We start from the raw sequence: 21,435 nt of genomic DNA, 5'->3' as shown, positions 1-21,435 counted from the left end.
GGACAAAATACTCATTTGCCTAATAATTCTGCACTCCCTGTATACATTTGAACATTTGCCATAACGATGTAGCTGACGATAGAATTGACAGCAGACAAAATACTTTACAGCTGTACAACTTTATTAAAAACCCATCAATGTATTTTCACTGAAACAAGCAGCTGTTGTTTATGTGCATTAAAGTTATATAAAAATGTAACAGTGCAAATGCAAATTCCTCGCTGACAGTTTAACCAAAAGGCGTTTCCAGTGGAAACTGGCCGACACATCCTGAGCATAACCATGTATAATATCCACTAAACTTCAGAAGAGGTTATACAGTCGTGGCCAAAAGGTTTGAGAATTGCATAAATATTGGAACCTGGAGAAGTTGCTGCTTAAGTTTTTATAATAGCATTTTGCCTGCACTCCAGAATGTTATGAGGAGTGATCAGATGAACTGCATCGTCCTTCTTTGCCATGAAAACGAACTTAATCCCCAAAAAGCCTTACCACTGCATTTCATTGCTGTCATCAAAGGACCTGCTGAGACCATTTCAGTGATCGTCTTCTTAACTCAGGTGAGAATGTTGGCGAGCACGAGGCTGGAGATCATCATGGCTGTATCCCGATTCAGGTTCTGCAGCTTCAAAGTCCTCAAGGGCCACGTACTCAAAGACCGCTAAGGCCGAAGTGCGAGGCTCGTAGGCTCGTGAAATGGGACGTCTAGCCTCCGTCGCACTGCCCAGGTTGCCTAGCAACCATGATACTAACAGCTGGAAACGTTTCATACAGCTTTGTTTGACAGAAATGAAGGAGAACATATTTAGTTCATTTGTTTCTACATGAGCTCTGTGTGATTTGATGAGTATCTGAGGCTGAGACCACAGGACTGTGAAACATGATTGTTGGGCTTCATTTCTGTGCTGAACAGTCGTTTAAGATTAGCTGTAAATAACAATTAGCTGATGTTGTTCATGAGACTAAAGTCATCACACTGTGGTAATGTAAATATAATATGGCCAATATTATAGTTATTATATTAATCACTTCACTCACAGACAAGTATCTGTGACAGTGTGTATACAGATGTATCATATATAAGAGACAAATATTGTTCGTTTAATATGTTGGTACTAAATGTGGCTCAATGCTTACATATATGTGTAAAAAGCAAATGTAGGAGCTGTGATAACTGTGTCTGATAGAATGAAGAGTAGACTGATATATGAAATATTCCTTTATTGGGTGAGAAAATCAGACCATGTCATAACTGCTGTAAGTCACACATGGAAATCAAATGTGTGATAAGCTGCAGGATTCAAACACAAGTGTAACTTATAAACACATGTTCATACTTTTATTCCACAATCAGAGAGAAAGAAACAGAGAGAGAGTGCAGGACAGACAGACAGGTGACAGTCTCAGGTGTACACACTGCTACACAACAGCACCAGAGAAGCAGGATTTAGTGTTTGTGTTATTACGAGTGTAAAAAAGAAGAGTTCCAGATGGTGCAGTGGACACATGTGTGACTGCTGTGATTAAAGCATCTTTCTTTCAGCTTAACGAGTGAACCGTCAGCTCGTTCAAACACACGTTAAAGTGCGTTTGGCTCGACACCACCGAACAGAGGCAGCAATATAACACAGCTAACATTAACAGTGCAGTGGATCCTGCTTGTGCCGTGATGTTCAGGACTGCAAACCGAGCAGCATCACTGACTTTCAGCTTGTTGTGTTTGTGGATATATGACTGACTTTAATTATCCACAAAATCATCACATTCTCTGTCAGATTAAGGTCGACTATTGAACGGCGTATATTTTAAAGGCTTTAAAACCAAGTTAACGCTGAAAGTACAAACATCACTAATGTCACATAACTCTGCCGACAAGGCATAGCTATGGCTATGAAATGCTCTTTGTGTATCACTTCTTCATTATGAAAGATGTCATTAATGCACTAGTAATGTCTCATCTGGAGTATTGTTCAATCATTTGGTCAGCAGCTAATAAGACAGATCTTAACAGACTTCAGTTAGTCCAGAATAAGGCGTCCAGATTAGTGTGAAGATGTTCATACTATACTAATATTGATAAAATGCATAATAACCTTTCTTGGCTTCCTGTACAGGCTAAAATATTCTATGGCTTACTTGTAGTTCTAAAGAAAGCAATTCTGTTAAACACACCACATTTATTCTGCTCAGCTGCAGTATCCAGATGAAATACATCATCATATTACACAGTTTTCAACAAACTGCAATTTAGTAAATGCTCGAGTTAAAAGTAACGTTTTGTAAAACTGTTACATTTAGAGCAACTTTTAAGTGGAATAAGTTGCCTTAAAAAATTAGAGAATTATTCAAAACTTCAATGAACACTTAAAAGCCGATTTACAGAGCTTTTAGTTGTTGTAAATATTGTAAGACATGATTTGTTTTTGAAACTTGTGTAATGTGCCTCAATGTTATTGATATTATTATTATTATTGATTGCTTATATTTGAACAATTGTGAAACCTCACTGTGGATGTAAGAGTGAAATTATGTGGATATCTTGAATCCACTTTATTGTGTAATATTTTATGTGAGTATTTAACGGAAGACGAGCAACATCTGTTGTGGAAGCTAACGGGGTTCCTTTAGAATAAACAAACATAGGATTTATTATCACTGAATAATTCTGTATAAATCTATACAAATTATAGAAATATGTAATAGGAAACAACAAAATAATCTAAATTATAAAATAGTGTGTGTGTGTGTGTGTGTGTGTGTGTGTGTACAATCAGGAGGGATGGGCATGATTTTAGTGTTTGAACAGTCATGAATTATCTTTAACAGCAGGTTGGATGTAATGTGTTAGAACTACCAGCAGGTGGGGATAAGAGACCTTTAAGGTGTTTGGTGCCACGCTCCACCTTCAGGTTTAAAACTAGTGTTAATGGAGTTTGAAGGTTGAGTTTGTTCCACGACTGCATTTCACTCACTGCCTCTGTTTGTATCTCTGTCACTGCAGGACCAACATGGAGCCAGAAGTCAGCGCTCTCAGGAGGCCGACAAACCTCACAGAAGAAAGGGAGAGAAAAAACACACCTGTGACGACTGTGGGAAGGGTTTTACTGTGAGGGCTTCACTAAAACAGCATCAGGTCATCCACACTGGAGAGAGACCGTTCAGCTGTGACTTGTGTGGAAAGTCTTTTTCCTTGAAGGGTTACCTAAAAAAACACCAACTCATCCACAGTGGAGTTAAAGCGTACAGCTGTGATCAGTGTGGCAGAGCTTTTACTCAAAGTAGCAGCTTACAGAGGCATCAAGTTACCCACTCTGGAATTAAGGCATACAGCTGTGATCAGTGTGGCAGAGCTTTTACTCACAGTAGCAGCTTACAGAGGCATCTAGTTACCCACTCTGGAATTAAGGCATACAGCTGTGACATCTGTGGAAAAACTTTCAGCCAGAGAGGTAACCGAAATATACACCTACGCATTCACACCAGACATGATGTGTACTGCTGTGAACAGTGTGGCAAATACTTTACAACAGACGCACACTTACAACAACACATGTTTACCCACACTGAGGAGAGACCTTATCGATGTGACCTGTGTGAGAAGACTTTTAAATCTCCACGTTACCTGAGACAACACCAACAGATCCACACCAGAAAGAGACTCTACAAGTGCAGCTACTGTGAGGTATGTATTTATATTGTTATCTTGTCATTTTAGCCTGACTGTTTGGAACAACTCTGCTCATTAAACTATGTTAGCATGTTAGCAATTCTACTGCATGGAAAAGCAGCTCTGAGTGATTATTCAGATTTTCCTTTCAGTTATGATTTTAGTATTACTGTAGTATTATGGTGGTAGTATTGTAGTTATTGCAGCCCAGTAAACTGAGTGTGTTAACTGAAACAGTCAAATGTAGTTGGACGTCTGCAGAGATGCTCTTTATTTCAGGCGACGTTCAGGATACAAATGTTGAAGGACTGACTTACACTGTCTTTGTGTCTTTGTTTAGAAGCAGAGCGACACAGATGGATCCAGTTCTCAACCCTGTCATCACTGTGGTGGTGGGAAAGACTTTCATTGTGACCTCTGTGGAAAAACTTTCAGTCGGCAAAAGACCCTAAAAGTACATCAACATAGACACACTGGAGACAAACTGAAATACTGCAAAGAATGTGGGAGAAGCTTCACCACACCAAGTGAGTTAAAACGACATGAACTGATTCACAGTGGGGTTAAAAAGCACCTCTGTGATCAGTGTGGGTCATCCTTCACCACTGCAAGGGACCTTAAATCACACAAACGAGTCCACACAGGAGAGAAACCACACAAGTGCAGACACTGTGAGAGAAGCTTCTCACATTCAGGTAATCGTAACATTCATGAACGTGCACACATGGAAGGAAACTACAGCTGTGACCAGTGTGACAAGAGCTTCAGGAATCTCAGTTCATACTCTGCACACAAACGATCCCATGTTACTAATAAACTGTTTCACTGTTACCAATGTGCCCAAACATTCACCTCATTGTCTGCTCTGTGCAAACATCAGCGCGATCACTCAGGGCTGAAATCACTCCCATCACTGGATCACAGTGAATCTGAAGACACAGAAAGATCCTCTGGTTTCTGTGTCAGACTCAAAAAGCTTGAGATCAGGCTCCACAGAGTTCAGATAGAATCATTTAAACTTGTGTTGAACTGAACTGGTTGCTGGGCTGAACTTCTACATAATACAGATCTACATGGGATCTTCTTTTGTTTTTTACTGAGTCAGTTTTGTCCTTTTTTTCTCTGTCCTGGTTTTGCTCGTCTGTAAATGATTGAAACTCAGTCAAATAGTTCATTGTTCTCCAGCAAAACGTTTTGGAAACTCATGTTTAACCTTTAAAACTCTGACATGTTTTAGCACACAAGGCTTCATCGGGGAGTTCACTCATGATTGGACCATGAGAATAAAGGTTTTTAGTGGTTTTATTATAAAGGTTTTATTATTATATAACAATGTTAATAATAATATCAATAACATTGAGGCACATTGTGTGGAGGAGGTTCAGTCATATCCTGATCATCCAGACAGATTTGATGGTTTTTATCCTCACCTGCTGTGTAGAAATGGTCTGACTGGTCGCTGTTACTGGGAGGTCGAGTGGAGAGGAAGAGTTTATATATCAGTGAGTTACAGAAGCATCAGAAGGAAAGGATACAGTGATGACTGTGTGTTTGGATACAATGATCAGTCCTGGAGTCTGTTCTGCTCTGATGATGGTCCTCGTTGTCTCTACCACAATAACAGATCAACATCCATCTCCTCCTCCTCCTCCTCCTCCTCTGTCTCTAACAGAGCAGCAGTGTATGTGGACTGTCCTGCTGGCACTCTGTCCTTCTACAGAGTCTCCTCTGACACTCTGATCCACCTCCACACCTTCAACACCACATTCACTCAAACTCTTTATCCTGGGTTTATGGTCTGGTCTGGTTCCTCAGTGTCCCTGTGCTGAGTGGAGTGTAAAGAGTGTCTCCTGTTACAGAAACACTCTGACTGTTGAACAGATAGTTCAGTCTGTACATGTCTGTCTCTTTCACTCACAAACACGTTTTCAGATTCATGGATTCAATCAGTTGATGTTTGAAACTCTTCTAAATGATTCCTTGTAAACTTCTTCCTCTTCAGTCACAAACAAACAGGAAGTGATGTCACATGTGTTCCTGTCCACACAGCAGAATGAGTCTATTGCTGACAGTGATGTACAAACAGAGTGAGCATTTCTGAGGCCCAAAATAAACTGAGTAGTTCACTGAATGAACAATGGACTGTGAGCTCAGTTCCTTCATCATTAGTATGGATTATATATGTATATGTATTATATTAGTATCATATATATCAGGTGCTGCTGCTTTCAGTCATTGTGCAAATGTGCTGTTTGTAAGCTTGTAAAGCTGCAGTCAGCTGAGACTGAAGAAGTCACCTGATCAGTGAGCAAACGTTTCTGAAAACGTCCAGATGAACAGAATCAACCTTTTGGGATCAGCCAGCAATGCAGCATCATTGTTGTTCAGCTTCAGAGGTTTGCAGGAATGAACTGATGACCAGAAACAGCTGCAAAGTCCAAGAAAATACCAGCTGGAGTTCAGCTGCATTTGAAGAAGTCAAAGAAAAGTAAGGATGGCAAAGGGCGACGTTTTCTTCCAAAGAGCTGCAAACATGGTCGACGCCTCATTAGAAGAATCATCTGGACATTTGTGAGGAACTCTAACCAAGAAAGCAACGTCACACAGATCCAACAGACAGTTTCCATGACTGCAAGTGTTGAGTGGAAAAATGCTACATTGCATTATTGCATCCTCTCACCACAGGAGGCGCTGTTGGCACCACTGATTGCTGATCAGCTGTTCTCTGATGATCTGATTGATACTGTGAATAACGGGACTCACTGAACTCTGTGACACAGTGAAGATTACAGAGTTGAACTTCAACATCTGACTGACGTCACACAGACAGAAGGATGAACCAGTGAGGCACAGAACACAGTTACTGGAGATACTGGATCAGCTCCATGTGAACCTCTGATGGAGAAGCTGCTGAGCCAGAGAAACATCAGGACATGACAGCAGCTGCACTTATCTAACAACATGTAGCAGAGCTGATCTATGTTAGAGGATCTATCACAGCAGCTGAAGCCAAAGTCCAACACTGGATACCAGCTGAGCCTGTGCTGAGTGTAGTGTTACAGGAAAAGGGCAGAAACACTGGTAGCTCCCAGTGATGCTGACTGGGGCACAGAGCTGAATGATGCAGCATCAGGACACTGTTTCAGTCTGACTGACAGAGAAACCTGTAGCTGTATCTACATGTGAGGCAGAGGCCACACAAGCAGCTTTCTATGTTTCACAGTGACTGAGATCTTCAGTGGGGGTGGACATGCTCCTGTACAGACCTCTGAGGAGAACCAAGGTGCAGTCAAAGAGTCCAGTCTGTCCTCACAGATGTGAACATGTGCTTTCATCAGGTCTGCTGTCAGCTAGCAGGCTCACATCAGAATCACTGTTCCTGAAAAACACAGTCTGTGTGACATCATCAGTCAGCTGATGGTCCCAGATCTGAATGGTTTCTGTCTCTACTGAGGAAGTCAGAGAATATCACTGAGGTGTGGATCAGGTCTGAGTGAGCTGTGGAGGGACAGCTTTAAACAGTCCACAGGTCTCACGTCCTGCTCAGTCTGGTAGCAGATACCTCGTATTGTTCCAGATGTGCTGACATCAGCAGCAGCACAGCTGTGTGATACCATGAATCTCAGTTATTGATCCAACACACAGTAAATACAAAGATCAGGATTTCTGAGAGTAATCATTATGAGTCTGAACACATGAACACTGAATGTTAGTCTCCACAATAATAAGCTAACACAAGCAAACACAGCTTTCAGCTCTTATTTTGAAACTGGCTTATTTAGAGAGCTGTGATGTGAGCGTGCCTGGCTCTGAGGCACTTGGGTCAGCCTCTGTTGTTTAGAAGTGTTACAGACTGTGAATGACACAGACCTGTCAGTTTCCATGTTTGTCTGTAACACAGCTCAGGGCTCCATGCTGAACGCATCCATCCAGTGTTATTGATCCAGGACTGATACCAGCATTGGGATCAATACTACAACACACAATCACATGTGTCCACGTGATGTGTTTGACCAGCTTTATTCATTAATGATCAATCAGCTTATTTACTGCATCTGAGTCCAGCTTCATTTAAATGATCCAACCATGAAAATGACATCAGTCCTACAGAAGCACTTCATGCTAACAGGAAGTCATTTATTAAGGTGGAATAACACAGAGACACAACCACTCACAGCTAACCTGACCCCACTAACTGCATGTGTTTGGACTGTGGGAGGAAGCCGGAGTACCGGAGAGGACGCACACAAACACGGGAGAACATGAAGCTCTGAAACAAAGATGGTGGATTTGACCTCAGGACCAGGCGGGGTTACGGGGGTCATGACCCCCCAATAATAGATCCAGCTACACTGAAACTGTCAATTTCATTTACTTTTCCTGTTTTAAAGCTATCAGGCTGCTTTGTGGCTCACTCAATACTAAACTAAGATACTTTCAGTGTGAATCATTTGCAGGAACACAGGCAGGATTTAAAGTGCAGAACTTTACAGTCTCTGTCTCAAAGTTGGTCTGAACATGCTAACAGCTCTTTGTTTTTTTCAGTTTTCACTGGTTTGATGTAATGAAAGAAATTTTAAAGAAGCAGACGATTGTTGTTATTTTAGTTCTATAGTTTCATAAATCGTGGTGTGGATCTAAGTCAACATTCAGAATAAATAAGATAATACAGCACTTTGATGGTTGCCTTTGTATTTTCCCAGCAGTGCTCAGGTTGGTTCTCGGCTACATTTACATACAGATGTTAATGTGTTCAGCAGCTGGACTCATCTGAGGAAGGAACATTGGAAAGGTGCTCAGTGCACAACTGCATCACTGATTTTATGTAAGACCCTGTGTTTTATTGTATTTATATATTTGTAACATTTGACTCAAACACTTTTGGGAAGGATGAAAATGTTTTCAGGAGGAAGTTTTTCCTTCTGTCCGACTGCAGTACACACAACACTGCGTCTCCCCCCATTATCACACTTCCTCAGGCTGGTGATGAGCGCCCCCTGGTGTCGGTGTTGATGACGTCATGCACAGTGAAACATAAACAGTGTCTGTTAATAAAAAATCATGTGTCCATTCTCATGTTTGCATCATGTTTCTGTAAAATCATCAGCTGTTTCTGAACCTTCTTCATTGTTTGACTCATTCCAACAGCTGTGAGCTGTGATGGAGTCAGAGCAGCTTCATCACTGATGTTCAGGTGAAGCTGAACTTAATAAACTGTAGAAATGATCAGGATTCAGGTTGGATGTGTAAAACACTTCTGTGTGAGGTCGCAGTGCTTCATATGTGTGTGTGGGCTGAAGCACACACGTGTGAGTCCTCAGAGGTTTCACACACATCACTGCACACACTTATAATCCTAGTTTAAGCTTGTGGATCATATCGGACACATCAGCAGCTCTTTGGAGACAAAGATTTGAGATTTAAGATGAGTCATAGTCTTTCTATCCATGGTAGCTTCCACTGCTGAGGCTCGGGAAACATGAAGAGGATAATTAAGAGCAAGCATCAGCTCTGTCTCATCTAACTACACAGTATTATGATCATGCACTTATGTCTCAAACTAAGACACAATGAGACAAAATGAGTTCTGTGAGTCTTTAGATTATCAGTAAATTCTGGTGACAGTTTGACGCTCAGTGGAGCCATTTTTGGTTTGTGATGAGTGTTTTGTGAGCTTCTGTTTTGTGAATCGCTCTTTGTAATTTAGAAGATCGTGCAGAAATGTGCGCGCCCTTATCTGAGAGGACACGGAGAGAGTGTCGCAGACTCGAGGTGAGGAGATAAACCTCGGAGCTGGATGGCCTGCACGTTACCCATGTGCATCTATTCAGTGACATCAAGTGAACCCATAATAAGCATTTCTATGTCTTAGACATCATGTCCATTTCTAATGAGAGATTATTTTTAAATGAGGGAAACCTGGGGCCTGTTCTTCGTACCTCGCTAAGTAAGTTAGCTGGATTAGATTGTTGACGATTTCGCCTGATCTTGGATCTTTCGGTTCCCCGGAGCTCATCCGAGACTTGCTGTCATAGCAACAGAGCCGTGAGCGTAAACCTGCTCGGGAGCAGGTTTACTTTATGTAAACAGGATTAGATCGCGGCCACTCAGGTATGTCCGCTTCATTTACACGAAAGCAACAGCGATATTCCACCACTGTTTCACCATAAATAAATAACATCAATGTAACTAAAGATAATGCAGCACCTGATCCTTTTATTGATGTCACACAGATACATACAGGTCATTTCCTAAAAAAGGGAAATGTACTATTAACATTCTATTACATGTATGTGATTATTACAGATGTAATTCATATTTCAGAGTAGTAATTGTAAATTACTTCGTGTAATCAAGATGAGAGACCACGGCTATAAAAGCGAAGGTGGATTTGGGAAGCCTGTCGCAGCCATGTCCTGTCCGTATACGCGAGCCACCCATTGCGGAAGGTGCAAGATTGATAAGGAGAGTCCTCAGAATTCAGCGTATATTGCGGGACAGACAGGATCCTTTAGCTCAGCGCGACAGTGTGCTCATTGAGAGATATCGATATTCCCGTGAGGGTATTATTCACTTAACCAACTTGTTGACGAGGGGGTGCAGGACCACCACCTGTCTTTTTTTGCTCTGCCCTTTTCTTGGTTGCTGTTATGAACAAACAAACAGATTATTTCAGGGTCTCTTTCCAAGAGACGAAAAGCAATATAAGTGATAAATATTACCATTCCGTAGAATATTCTTATATTTCACTTTTACTTGTTCCCATGTTCTAGTGGGTCCTGTTGTGGCTCTAATGTGAAAGGGGATATAATATGACAATATAATATAATGTAATATAATATTGGATAATATAGTGTAATATAATAAATCTATAAATAGGCTAAATAATAAAGTGACTGAATAGTGGTATTGTCATGCGCTTTGGGTGCCTTGAAAAGCGCTATATATAAACCCACTCCATTATTATTGTTATTATTAAATTACTTACGAGTTTGATTTGTCAGCAACTTTCTGCCAGCCCTCTCTCCTTGCTTTTGCAGCCTTTGCAGTGTTCCCTTGCGTTTTAATTAAACTCTGAAACTCCTGAAATCCCTCACTCAAGAGTTCTTGCTCTGCTGCCGGAAAATACCGAGCGCGCCCCTTCGACATTTTCGCCGACCAATCAGCGGGTTGCCTATCAATGTTTCTACTATCGATGCGTAGCCCCTTTTACGACACCCAGTGATGTCACATTACTGCGTCCAGCTGTACTAATCGTCAACAACAGGTGGGTTCGGGGAACCGGATTAGCGAGCTCACGGTTAGCGCGATGGTTTGGTCTTGGATGTGTCATTTGATCTTGGATGTAGTAAGCGACGTACGAAGAACGGGCCCCTGGTCTAACAACACGCTTACAACAGAGCTAAAGGTTCACCACAGTGAGACGGTGGGACTCTGATAAGAACTGAAACACTGTGTATGAACAGCTGAGACAAAACTATATATAAACACTCATTTATTCCAGTTTAGTTTACAATGATTTTAAAGTAATGTGGAACGATTCATGTTCATGAGCTGTTACAAACACAACTATTGATTTGTCTATATATGGTCGGACTACAAGGCTCGTGTTGAGGCTCTTGGAATAATGTGTGAATTACAGCAAGAAATGATGGTTTTCCATTTTACCAAAGTGGAATAAAATCACCACAGCAAAGAAATCATGTTATTGTCTGCAGCTAAAATATATGGTGAACATGGTTTTATAATAATGTGCAAACACAACCTCACTCTGCTCTATACGAGGAGCCAACCACAGCTGTCCGGGTCTTCATCCACCACCTCCACCATCTTTGCTCATCATCATTCACTTAATTGCTGATTGGTTTAAATCAAACTCCATTACAGGTTCAACTCCATTATATAACAGCATGTTGACTTTGGATCTGGTGTGCAGTGCCACCTTAAAAGATGAGGAAACTAAGAGATTACAAAAAAAGAAGTGGAGGAGTTAAAGAGCTGCAGCAGATTAACAGTTTCTGACAGTCATGTGTTAGAAATAGGACGATTAGATGAGCTGAGGGATCCATCTACTGCTCAGTGAAGCCTCATCAGAAACAGTCTCAGTGGAAGGATGGCTCTATTGTTAAGGAAGGACACAGGCAGAAAGACTGGCGTCTGTCACACAGGAACTGGACTGAAAATCAGCTGCACATATTCATCAGTACATGCAAACATATTATAGGTGTGGAATTCAGGACAGTACCATCAGAAGTTGATCCACTGTGCAAATGTCTGATTGGCAGTGGCTTCATTTTTCACTATGAACAAACTGCTAATGCAGCATCACAGGACGTCAGCCATGGATTGGCCTCCCCAGACCTCAACATTACTGAAACATCTTAACAGAGGATGGAAACAAAGGGAACCAACATCCAAGAAAAGAGCTGCTGCTGAAAACTTCCTCACAGAAAACACAAACAAGCTTGACTAAGAGACTCCAGGCTGTGCTGAATTATAAAGGTGGACTGACCTCCAGGGTCCTTAGTATCATATAAGCTCAGTTTGTGTCTTATATACTTTCCATTTATATAACAAAATATATAGAAAGGAGGGTGGTTTAAGATGTGTGTAGAGTTTTATTCATTATCTTTAGACAAACAAAGAAAGCACCATCCATTCGTCTCCAGTCTGTATGAAAAACAGGGGAAAGGTCAAATTAAAACTTTGAAATTCCTTTCACAATAAATCCATAAATAAACAAAATAAAACATAGAAAAGTGTTTAAACCCACTTTTCCATAAAGCTGTCAATAGGAAATGTTCCAGTAAACATGTCTGTGTTTCTGCTGTTTTCCTTTCATGCGTCCACAGCTGACAGGTAACCCTATTGGAGTCGCCATAGTGACGGGTGGCGTCTCAGCTTCAGCGTGTTGATGGGCACAGCCATGGTTACCACAGCTGGAGTTGGTGTACGGCGAGCTGTGAGAGGACAGAGATGGAGAACGCACATTTAACTCTTTAACAGGAGATACGTTACGACTAACAGACGACTGCTGTCTACATGATGTCTTTGCAGCCCTTATGCTACATGTTACACAACTTTTCTTCATGCCAACAAGACTGAGGTGCCACATAGTCGACACATACAGCTGATTATGATGCATGTTTTACTATTGCTATGTTCACATCATCTGCTTGGCTTTATTACTGAGAGCCTGGAGATCCTCTGACGTGTGCATGGCTGATGTGAAGTATGATTAGTCCTACATGACATCAACAACAGAGGCAATGAAAGCTTTGTTGTTAACAGGTTGTAGGTAAAGTCAAATGTCTACTTCTACACTTGTGTTGGGTAAAGTTCTTCTCACTGCAGCAGATTTATATCTGTGCTTTCACAGGGCGTGATGTGGAGCTCAGCGCTGAGGTGCAGGTCTCCTTGGAGACGGCATCCTGGCTGAAATATTATCATGCTTCCAAAACATTTCAGCTTTTATTTTGAAAGAAACAAGACTTGAAAACGAATCCCCTTCTTCCTCTTTGTCTTTGTTCTTCAGAGGAGTGTCACCTGGACAAACTCAGGGCTGTTCTAGAGCCTTTCTTATTATTTGACTCCATAGAAATAAAACTGAATCGAATCAAACAAAAACTCCCAAACAGCTAAAACACTTTGCTTTATTCTCTTTTTTAACAAATACGTTGAAGTCCATCCACAACAACACAGCTGAGATCTCCTTTGTAATCAAGTGTTTACATCCTTTGTACAGATCTGCATACAAAACAATCATTTACGTCCCACAGAAGTCTAGTTACACGTAACTATACAAGAACTGGTAAATGACAGAAACATAAGACACATGATCACAGGTGATAACAAAAAGAGAAAGAATTCATGTGTTAGTGATGTTTTTCAGCCCTGATGGCTCATGTTGGAGAAACAAGCTGAGGTACGTGGAAAGTTCACACACACAAGTGGGCGTGAGCGCACACACAGAGAGAAACACAACTGAAGCATCTGTTTGCTGTTTCTGCTTTCATCATCTCTGCTGCTGTGTCAGGCTGGGGTCTCTCAGTGACGTGGTTGAGGTGAAGTATGACGAGTATCCCTGATTCAGTCCATCGAGACAAAGGGCAAAGAAAGCTGTTGTTAACAAACTCTATGGTGATGTGGCATTTAGCTCTGACTCTACGCTCTGCTGAATCCTTTGAACCTGCTGATCAGTAAAGCTCTACGTGTTGCAGCAGATTGACCTCATCTGTGTTCACAGGTGTGGACCTCAGCGCTGAGGTGCAGGAGAGTTTCATTCAGTTCTCCCTGCAAACAGCATCCAGCCTGGAAATACTGTCATCTTTCCCACAAATGGTGCTCTTATCTCAGAGAAGAAGTCTGATGTAAATAACTGCAATCAACATAACTGCAATCAATAATGCCAACATGATGACTGTTCATAGCTCCTGCTTTGAAATACTGAACTTAAACATTGACCTGATGAAAGATCACAATTCACAGTGGCCCACTGTCAGAATCATTCTGAATATAAACTCATCGAGTTAATCTGAACCTTTCTCAAATGTGCTGTGAATAAATGCTGCTGCAAGCCACTGTGGGAAAGCTGTGTTATTATCATGGAAACATCTGTGACACATTCACAGAGGACGAGGACACAAAGGGACGACACGCAGAGGCTGTGTTAAAGTCAAAAATCCAAATCTTTAGTCCTAAACAGGCAGTGGTTACAAACAGGAAGAGGAGCAGTCCATTAAACAGTCTACAGGGTCAAACATACAGAGAATTCAAACAGCTATTAAAAACAAATAACTGGACACTGAAAAACTTCAGTGATGTGTGAGGCACCAAAGGGAAGCAGCTGAGTATATTCAATGAATTATCTTCAAATACAAAGACAGAAACTCCTACAGGCAGCATGCAAACTGAGCAGGATACACAAAGATCAGAGATTACAAAAGAAATCAGAAAAGGATTTCAAACTTACTGAGAGCAAGGCCTCTGTTACAAATCTGTCTAATAGAAAAACATGCTGTACAGATACAATACGCTCAGTGTTCATGGTCATTTAAAAACTGGCTCTACCTGAACCACTTCAATATTTTATGAAGTCACTGAGTCGACCATTTCTACAGTTTGTTTCCTTCATTGCAGTTAGAGTGCGGCTGGTAAGGATGAAAACACACACAGAGCGTAAATTGTCTTTGTTAGTAACAAACGTCAGCAAAGAAAAGACAAAACACACAAACACTCTCATGATATTCATGAATCATTAGAAAGCATCCAAACATTCTGCTCGTGGACTTTTACAGTCTTATTTGCACTCGCTCATCTTCATAATCATCCTGATCAATACATGACAGGGGAGGCTTTGAGGTAGGCGGGGCTCTCTGCTGATGTCAGCATGAAAGGCAGGACCAGCGTCTGCCACATGTTGGTGAAACATCACAGTACACTGGCGTGGTTTCCTTTCCAGATGTTGGACGTTTGACACTTCAACGTTGAGGCCAACAAGAAGACACAGTTTTGGGTCGGGTTGCTGCAGGGTTTCTAACTGAGCAAAAGCAGAAGCACACAGACCAACAGGGATCAGATGCTGAGTGTTAGAGGAACATCTGTGCTGATCACTGAATGCTGCTGTGGTCTCTTGTTGAAGTTGGCTGGTGGGACAGTCTAATAGTGATATCCTGCCCATCGGAGGAACACTTTTAAAAACACATGCAATACTTTGTTTGTATTACAGTCACAGTTTATCTTATTTTTGTCCTTTAAAAGTGTTGCTGTACTATAAAGTCCTATAATTTGAGGCTAAAATGGCTCAGAGAGTCTCTCTCTCAGAGGATCTCCTTTGAAAGTGGAGACGGCTTTATCCGCTGATCCACGTCACTTTACCTGGATGTTTTCTTTGAAGCTGGATGAAGACTCCTCTCCCTCACTCCTGCTGCAGCTGTGTGGTCCAGTTGGCCTCTGAGGTCACAGTCAACATCTGTAGCAGAAGAGGGGAAATAAAAGTCCAGGTTACCAAAACTGGGAGCTTTTCCAAAATAGAGCGTAACTGGACTTTTTCAGCCTTACAGGCAGATAGTCGTCTGAAGCTGCAGCTTTTTCTTTTTAGCTTTTTCCAATCTCTGCTCTCGGCTTTCTTTGAGAACATGTCTGCTTTCTTGGCATGGGTCTGTCTGCTGTTGGTGAAGAGACTAAATCCACATACTCGCTACTAAGATCTCCTCAAGTAGTCTCAACCAGATTACAGTTTAAGAGTAAATGTCTCCTGAGAGTTTCACCTTGGGGAGATGCTGTCTTGCTAACATGCAATCATGAGCATTAATCTATGAGGTGAAAAAGTAATTTTAAAAGCTCCAGCCACAAGTTTTATTTCATCTGTGTTTTGGTCAGAGTCCCATCAGACCTCCAGAATGGTGTCAGAGTGTTTTCTATCCACGTGATGAGCACAGGCCTCAGGTCCAGACCTCCACGGGCACCATAGCCTCTTTGGAGCTAATAGGTGCAAGAAGGTTTTGTTGGGATAGGAACTGAAGAGGAAACTGACGAGGAAGGCAAGGATCTTCTTCAGCTCCTCCGAGCCGGGACCTCTTTGTGTAGGCCAGCATTGGCCAGGTAGCCCTCCAGCATCGCTGGATGGCCGACAGTGGAAAACCTAGAGGAGTAGGAGAGAAACAGCAGCTTGGAGCATGTCTTTATACTGTTTAGTTTTTAGAGCCACAGACTTTCTTTTAATGTCATTGTTCAGGATCTATGACTGATTATGTATTTATTGTATTCCTCCATGACTGTGTGACAGCAAGTGGAAAAAACCAGCTTCACCTTTGTTGATATGCTTGTAATTTTAATATTGATTAAATGGCCATGAAATAATAGAAAGCTCATATATGAAAATGTATTTTAAGAAGTAAAATGTTAATCTGAGTACAAAGGAGTACACTCACCTTCTGGTAGATGGAGGTGTAGCGAGCGCTGGTGAACATCCAGGCCTCCTCGTAGAACTGATCACTGATTGGATCCAAAACATCGATGGAGGATCTGTGTAAGCGCTGAGGATCGTCCTGATGGACAGAACAGAAGGAGAGTGAGACAAGTGAAGATATACTAAACAACACTGTGACATGAACTGAGCCACACACAGTTTGATTCACAGGTGATTGACACGTTATTTGACCACGAGCAATCTTTTCTGGTTTGACGCCGTCTTTGTAGCCAGAAACCAGCTCTCTCCTCGGCTTCCTCCACTACACGCTTCCCCCACGCCAGTCTCCTCCGTCACTATAAAGGGGAGAGTCATGAGCTCCATCACCCTCACCTGTGCCGTCCAACGTCCCGCCACCAGCCTCCACTGCAGCAGGCCAGAGACCACACCCCTGCCACAAGAAGTAAAAGTATATCCTTGCTGTACCCTTAATGCCAAATGTGCTAAATTAACCGCTGCCTTTGCCCCTTTGGGATTATTCTTATGTCACTGGGATGTTGACCTTTGACCTTCACATTAGAGAGATGGACAGACATAATTAGTGTATGAATTTTAAAGTAACAGGTAATAAAGAGAGTGTAGCAAATGTAGTCAGGTTTATTACTCTGTATCACACATGAGTGGCTGAGGGAGGCGGGGCTGACTGGGGAGACACAGGAAACAGAGAGACAGGGCTGACTCGACATGAAACGATGAAACGTGGGACACGGGAACAGAAACTAAACACAGGCTGAAATGAACACTGAGGGAGGGAGAACTAAGATTACTGAGAGCCTGATAAATAAGAAGAACAAAAACCAAGAAAAACAAGAGTCAAAGAAAACCAAAAACACAAAGCATTGGGCCAGGACCCACTGCTGTGACATTTATATGTGATAAAAACATTAAAAACTGCTCACATGTTGAAATCTTTCTACGTATACTTTAGGTTCAGCTCTCCAGCCTGGCATTTGGTTAAGCATGATTCAAACATTTGATTTTGTTTAACTGGTTTTAATTATAGTTACTTTTTGTGAACATTTGTTGCAGCATTTAAAAATACATCATTTATTTTCAAACTTTTATTTGATTTAGAGCATCATATTTGACCAACGTAAATGTTTTAATTTCATATAAAATAACTGAAACAGTGAACTAAATATCTGAAATCTTTCCTTCCTTAAAAGTTATAATCCTACTTAAGTTATAGTGCAAACGCTTAAGCAACAAATATACTTGATGCTAATTAATTAATATTTCCCTTTGATGTTGCAACTATGCGGTCACTTCTGTCTTTAAACAAAATAATATTTTCCAGTTACAGAAATCATAAAGTCCAAACTAAAGTGCTACTGTTGCTATATGCATTTTATATAAATCATGGATGATGGTCCTGACATGAAGGAAGAGAAAGTTACAGGTTGCATCCTTTGACTTTGTCTCCGTGCCTTTGGGCGATTTTCAGAAGGACAGATGTTTCTGTTCAATTCTTAAATCAATTTTTTCACACACAAACACTATTTTAAAGCTTCTAGAGAGTAAAATATTAATGATAATTATAATAACAATAATAAAAACAAAAGCTCTCAGATCCATCAAACCAAGCAGCAGAAAGAACAATAACTGAAGAGAAAACTTTAACCTTGTAGACTTCATTATGTTCCAGCTGCTCTACAGACGCTGTGACCTCGAACTTAAGCAGGTCGTAAAGTATGTGCAGCTCAATAACTTCATAATCAGACCCTGTGGTATTTAGGCAGCAGAACAACTAAGAATAACAACTACAAATAATGTTTTTAGGTTTCTGTTGTACTGCAAGGTTCGGTACAGGAGAACCAAACCAAGAGCAAATATTACGTCTCATTTACAGCTGAGCACGAAGAGCCATCAACATTTAGCAAATTGAATCATCTTTGTTTAGATGCAAGAAGAATCATATAGAAATGAAAAAGTAGAAATAGAAATCCAGAGCAAAGATATCCTCTAATTCAGCGTAGCACATGTGCAGCTGCTGCGATTCACGTAAGCATTCGGCTCGTCGCAGTTGCAGATTTTTCTCTCGCTGTTCTGGCTCACAGCGCTGCAAACACAAAAATAAATATCCCCAAAGCTGTGAAAGGGAGCTAATTAGTAAGAGTATTGTTACTCTCTGCAGGAGTAGTCCAGCAGTAGAAATCAGTCCAATAACAAGGTGTGTAACATCTAGCAGGGTGACAGAAAAACCCAGGGTAACTTCTAAGGACCTCAACGTCTCTCTCACATTGTGTTTTTTAAACATGCTTCCATTTGTCACTTCAGTCTTTACTCTGAAATACAGGAAGAGAAATCATGGCTGAAACAATTTCTCATGAAACCAGGGGTGTGGTCCAACAGTCAGTTTGGTGAGGAAGGTTCCTAACTGAGAGAAGTGACCCAGAAGTATCTGTGTAGCAGCCACAATGAATCCAGATCATGAGCTTTATTAATTGATCAAAGTTTCTTCTTTCATCTTCTGTATCATTCAGTTTGCATTGGTAATGCCCATTATTGTAATGCTTTTTTAAGACCAGCAAAACTTTATTTCACTTTGGGTTAGCTGGGATAAGTGATGGATGGAGGGAATTTTACTTCAGCCACAGAAATCCTAAACAGGAAGGAGGAGCAGAGTTACAGTGGATCACTATCCAGCAGGGAAACAAGGTTTATTTCAATTTCTTGGCCATGAGTGAGATTTACAGAGTGGGCAAATTAGGGAGACGACACCATCAGATCCCGAGCCCTCCATGTGTTAATCAAGAGACGGCTGCTGTGCTACATCCATAAATAATGAATAAATTAGGAGCTAAAGCTGAAAGGACAGTTTATTTGTACCATCTTCACGTGAACACATTCAAGAACATCACAGATGAAGAAACATTAAAAACTTCCACACTACATAAAGCAAGAAAAATAGTTTTTCTTTCAGGTGGTTTCAGAAAAACAGAAACATCAAACATCTCCAAGACTCTCTTTGAAAGAACTAAAAACCTTTGTTCTCATGGTCCAATCATGAGTGAACTCCCCGATGAAGCCTTGTGTGCTAAAACATGTCAGAGTTTTAAAGGTTAAACATGAGTTTCCAAAACGTTTTGCTGGAGAACAATGAACTATTTGACTGAGTTTCAATCATTTACAGACGAGCAAAACCAGGACAGAGAAAAAAGGACAAAACTGACTCAGTAAAACAACAGAAAAGAAGATCCCATGTAGATCTGTATTATGTAGAAGTTCAGCCCAGCAACCAGTTCAGTTCAACACAAGTTTAAATGATTCTATCTGAACTCTGTGGAGCCTGATCTCAAGCTTTTTGAGTCCGACACAGAAACCAGAGGATCTTTCTGTGTCTTCAGATTCACTGTGATCCAGTGATGGGAGTGATTTCAGCCCTGAGTGATCGCGCTGATGTTTGCACAGAGCAGACAATGAGGTGAATGTTTGGGCACATTGGTAACAGTGAAACAGTTTATTAGTAACGTGGGATCGTTTGTGTGCAGAGTATGAACTGAGATTCCTGAAGCTCTTGTCACACTGGTCACAGCTGTAGTTTCCTTCCATGTGTGTACGTTCATGAATGTTACGACTATGTGAATGTGAGAAGCTTCTCTCACAGTGTCTGCACTTGTGTGGTTTCTCTCCTGTGTGGACTCGTTTGTGTGATTTAAGCTTCCATGCAGTGGTAAAGGATGACCCACACTGATCACAGAGGTGCTTTTTAACCCCACTGTGAATCAGTTCATGTCGTTTTAACTCACTTGGTGTGGTGAAGCTTCTCCCACATTCTTTGCAGTATTTCAGTTTGTCTCCAGTGTGTCTACGTTGATGTGTTATAAGGGCAGCTTGCTGACTGAAAGTTTTTCCACAGAGGTCACAATGAAAGTCTTTCCCACCACCACAGTGATGACAGGGTTGAGAACTGGATCCATCTGTGTCGCTCTGCTTCTAAACAAAGACACAAAGACAGTGTAAGTCAGTCCTTCAACATTTGTATCCTGAACGTCGCCTGAAATAAAGAGCATCTCTGCAGACGTCCAACTACATTTGACTGTTTCAGTTAACACACTCAGTTTACTGGGCTGCAATAACTACAATACTACCACCATAATACTACAGTAATACTAAAATCATAACTGAAAGGAAAATCTGAATAATCACTCAGAGCTGCTTTTCCATGCAGTAGAATTGCTAACATGCTAACACAGTTTAATGAGCAGAGTTGTTCCAAACAGTCAGGCTAAAATGACAAGATAACAATATAAATACATACCTCACAGTAGCTGCACTTGTAGAGTCTCTTTCTGGTGTGGATCTGTTGGTGTCGTCTCAGGTGACGTGGAGATTTAAAAGTCTTCTCACACAGGTCACATCGATAAGGTCTCTCCTCAGTGTGGGTAAACATGTGTTGTTGTAACTGTGCGTCTGTTGTAAACTCTTTGCCACACTGTTCACAGCAGTACACATCATGTCTGGTGTGAATGCGTAGGTGTGTATTTCGGCTCCCTCTCCAGCTGAAAGTTTTTCCACAGATGTCACAGCTGTATGCCTTAATTCCAGAGTGGGTAACTTGATGCCTCTGTAAGCTGCTACTGCGAGTAAAAGCTCTGCCACACTGATCACAGCTGTACGCCTTAATTCCAGAGTGGGTAACTAGATGACTCTGTAAGTGGCTACTGTGAGTAAAAGCTCTGCCACACTGATCACAGCTGTATGCCTTAATTCCAGAGTGGGTAACTAGATGACTCTGTAAGTGGCTACTTTGAGTAAAAGCTCTGCCACACTGATCACAGCTGTACGCTTTAACTCC

General features: G+C 41.3%; 1 protein-coding gene and 1 long non-coding RNA gene across 6 annotated transcripts in view; both read right to left on the bottom strand.

Moving 5' to 3' along the window:
* Positions 1-11,901: 11,901 nt before the first annotated feature.
* The window catches only part of LOC309702485, an 85,112-nt gene continuing 75,578 nt past the window's right edge, over positions 11,902-21,435 (bottom strand). Inside the window, exons 2-3 of the long non-coding RNA XR_014275545.1 lie at positions 12,441-12,627; positions 11,902-12,337 (exon numbers count right to left, since the gene is read on the bottom strand). This is a non-coding gene — a long non-coding RNA (uncharacterized lncRNA). The remainder of the gene's footprint in view (positions 12,338-12,440; positions 12,628-21,435) is intronic.
* Positions 14,337-21,154, bottom strand: LOC309702372 (uncharacterized protein). Of its 5 annotated transcripts, none has more exons than XR_014275459.1 (6): positions 20,899-21,154; positions 20,387-20,573; positions 16,600-16,716; positions 15,728-16,310; positions 15,545-15,638; positions 14,337-15,206 (listed from the first exon to the last, which is right to left on the bottom strand). XR_014275459.1 is itself a non-coding variant. In XM_082527083.1 (6 exons), exons 3-5 carry the CDS (start codon positions 16,636-16,638, stop codon positions 15,585-15,587), a joined length of 342 nt encoding a protein of 113 aa, XP_082383209.1. In that variant the 5' UTR covers positions 16,639-16,716; positions 20,387-20,573; positions 20,899-21,154; the 3' UTR covers positions 14,337-15,202; positions 15,545-15,584. The 5 variants fall into 5 exon arrangements, 2 of the variants coding, with proteins under 2 accessions (XP_082383209.1, XP_082383208.1); XR_014275461.1 differs by having other exon boundaries at positions 14,337-15,202; positions 20,899-21,153; XM_082527083.1 differs by having other exon boundaries at positions 14,337-15,202; positions 16,062-16,310.

The sequence above is a fragment of the Aulonocara stuartgranti genome, assembly GCF_965226115.1.
Source record: "Aulonocara stuartgranti genome assembly, chromosome: 3".
Lineage (NCBI taxonomy): Eukaryota > Metazoa > Chordata > Actinopteri > Cichliformes > Cichlidae > Aulonocara > Aulonocara stuartgranti.
Note: the sequence above shows the minus strand (reverse complement) of the source record. Positions and strands in the feature narration are given on the sequence as shown.